The sequence below is a fragment of the Saprolegnia diclina genome (genome assembly GCF_000281045.1).
Source record: "Saprolegnia diclina VS20 unplaced genomic scaffold supercont1.52, whole genome shotgun sequence".
NCBI lineage: Eukaryota > Oomycota > Saprolegniomycetes > Saprolegniales > Saprolegniaceae > Saprolegnia > Saprolegnia diclina.
In genome coordinates this window covers 148,943-151,804 of record NW_008246119.1, presented here as the reverse complement: position 1 = coordinate 151,804, position 2,862 = coordinate 148,943, and the positions used below count along the sequence as shown (strand labels likewise).

Sequence of the window (2,862 nt, the reverse complement as noted above, 5' to 3'; positions counted from 1 at the left end):
TGGACACCTTCCTTATGTCGTCTCATCGGACGCGTCCGTGTCGGCACTGTCGACGTTGCGTGCGTCGATCGTTGGCGTCAGTGACGACGCAGCAATGGCTGCTGTGACCGGAAGCTTGAGCGTCGGGTACGAGAGGTGCGTCGTGACCTCGCACGTTCCGTGGTGTCCGACGCCGCTGCCGCGCGCGAGCCGAATGTCGCCGGCCTCGCCCCAGTTGGTGCCCCACACACTGCGCACCTTGAAAAAGTCGACGGGCGGCGCGCCATTGCCAGTGTCCTCGGTGCCGTAGCCAACGACAAGCACGGCTTGGTCGGGGTATTCGGCGGGGCACCATGAGAGAATGCCGCCAGCGTACAATCGCCACGAGGTGTTGGTCGTCGTAACGTACGCGACAACCGGCTGCTTCTGGAGCTGCTCGACGAGAGCGTTGTCGCCGTTGGCTTCGACGACGGTGCCGGCTTGGAGCGAGATGGACCCGGCGCACTTGGAGTAGTCGCTGCAGATCGACGATGATCCGGTCTCGCCCGACGTGTACGGGATGTCCAACCGCGAGCATACATGGTTGGGCATCGTGACGAGCCACTCCATGCCAGTGGTCGCAAAGCCACCGCGGCAGCTGCTGGCACCTCCGGGCGTCGTGCAGCTCAGCACCTGCTGCACCGAGAGGTCGATCGCGTCGCCGGTCGCGAGGCAGTGCGCCGCCGATACGGCTGCCGCCGCTGCAATCGCCCAATGGCTTCGACACTTGCCCATGGTCTTGACCGGCGGCACGCACACCGACTGCTTGGTCCAATCGATCGAGCGGAGAAGAGGGCCGCCGACAACCGTATGGTTCGTTCCGGCGGCGGACGACAGACGCTGTGGCCGCGCGCCGCCTACCATTGCGAAGCGCGCAAACTCTTCGTCCGTGAGCAGTGCAAACTTGGTCAAGTGGCTGAAGGTGGCGTGCGGGTTGGCTTCCTGGAGGGATGGAAGCATCGCCTTCGCGGCTCGAATGCGCCCAAGAAGCACGTCGCGGTACGGCTTGACCGGCGCCATGGCCAGGCGCACGTCGTCGTCACTGCCAAATCTTTGCTGCCAGAGCGCCAAGTCGCGGTTGAGCTCGGGACGCTCGGCGTCCGAGATGCGCTGCGCGCCGACCGTAGCCGCCAAGACAAGCAGATCGAAAAAGAAGAAGCGCATGGCCAGCCGAATGCAAACTAAACTGAGCGTGCGTGGTGGTAGAGCGAAGTGGTGCGTCGCGTGCTGGGAAACAAGCCGGCGGGGCCGATCGAAGCTTCGATCAAACGACAACCGAGCGACGTCAACCAAGCAAAAAGCGCTGGATACTAGTACTCTAGTATTTCAAAGTTGTGGCGACTCCGACGCTCGGTGACGCGCTGACCCGTGCTCTCGGCGCTTACCCGAACAAACCTCCGCGGTAGCACGGAGCAAGAGTACGCCCACGGGAACATAGCGCGCTGCCCTTGCACTCTAAATGCATCTCGCAAGACGAGCGAGGGATGTACACGGCGACTTGCCTAGTTGCAAAGGCACTGAATTTGGTTTTAACGTTAATATCAAGGTATCGACGTTTCGAATCCTACGTGGCACGTTCTGGTGCCTCCTACGCTCAAGCGCCCTCGACATCAATTGTGGGCTGTGTGGTCGGTGCACGCTCGCCCCGGGTTGTCATCGTTGGTGTGTGCGGGATCGCTCCTGCCGTCGCATCGCTTCGTCTTGACGACGGCAGCACCGAGTAGGCAAGGTACATGGCGAGCTTGCAGGTGCCTGTCTCGCGGTTGAGCCCTCTTTGGAGTCGAATGTGGCCGCGCTCGCCCCAGTCGGTGCCCCACGCGTTCCGGACCTTGAAGAAACCGACCGACTTTGTGCCGTCGTCGACGGCCTCGGTGCCGTAGCCAACGACAAGCATGGCTTGGTCGACGTACACGGTTGGCGGACACCACGAGACGATGCCGCCGGTGTACATCTTCCACACGTTGTTGAGGGTCGTGACATAAGCGACGACGGGCTGCAATTGGAGCTGCCGGGCAAGGGCGTCTTCGCCGTTCATCGTCATGATCGGACCGGCACGGAGCGAAATTGTCCCGGCGCACTTGGTGTTGTCGCTGCAAAACGGCGCTGACCCGGTGCCGCCCGACGTGTACGGGATCGCGGACTCGGCGCAGAGCGACTTGGACTGCGACACGAGCCAGCGCATAGCGTCTTGCGCAATTCCGGCGCCTTGGCAGCCGTCAGGGCCGCCTGGATACGCGCAGCTCGTCGTGAGCTGCGCCGAGAGGTTGATGATCTCGCTCGTTGCGAGGCAGTGCGTCGTCGAGACCGCCGCCGCCGCTGCAATCGCCCAGTTGCTAGCGCATTTACCTTTGTACTGGACCGGCGGCACGCAAGACGGCGGCGTTGTCCAATCGACCGTGTCGACGATGACGCCCCCGACAGGCGCACTGCGATTCAACCGCGCCGCCGATGCGAGGTGACCGGGCGACGGCAGGACACCCGGAGACGCCTCGGAGGCGAACTGCGCAAACTCTTTGTCGGTGAGCAGCGCAAACTTGGTCAAATGGCTGAACGTTGCGTACGGGTTGGCCGCACGAAGCGCCGGCAGCTTGTCCTTGGCCGCCTTCAATCGCCCAAGAAGAGCATTGTGCGTCACGTTGGCCGACGCCGTGACGGTGCGCACGTGGTCGTCGTTGCCGAACTTCTTTTGCCAGAGCGTCAAGTCGGTCGAGAGCTCACGGCGCTCGTCGGCCGAGATGTTGAGCGCAGCGATAGTCGTGGTCATCGAGAGAAGGAGTACACCGATGGCTGCCGTCAAGAGGAGCACCGAGAGGAAGCACATCGCACGCAGTAGCGAGAGAAAGA

General features: G+C 62.8%; 2 protein-coding genes across 2 annotated transcripts; both read right to left on the bottom strand.

Annotated features, from left to right (window-relative positions):
• Positions 1-4: 4 nt before the first annotated feature.
• SDRG_12741 (hypothetical protein) lies at positions 5-1,205 on the bottom strand. The gene has a single exon (XM_008618823.1). It carries the CDS (start codon positions 1,180-1,182, stop codon positions 13-15), a length of 1,170 nt encoding a protein of 389 aa, XP_008617045.1. The 5' UTR covers positions 1,183-1,205; the 3' UTR covers positions 5-12.
• A 311-nt stretch (positions 1,206-1,516) lies between these two features.
• SDRG_12740 (hypothetical protein) lies at positions 1,517-2,839 on the bottom strand (the record flags this gene model as incomplete). Its single annotated transcript, XM_008618822.1, has 1 exon — positions 1,517-2,839. One exon carries the CDS (start codon positions 2,837-2,839, stop codon positions 1,613-1,615), a length of 1,227 nt encoding a protein of 408 aa, XP_008617044.1. The 3' UTR covers positions 1,517-1,612.
• Positions 2,840-2,862: the final 23 nt, after the last annotated feature.

Coding starts and splice junctions, on each gene's coding strand:
- SDRG_12741 (XM_008618823.1), bottom strand. CDS start 1,182: ATGCGCTTCTTCTTTTTCGATCTGCTTGTCTTGGCGGCTACGGTCGGC.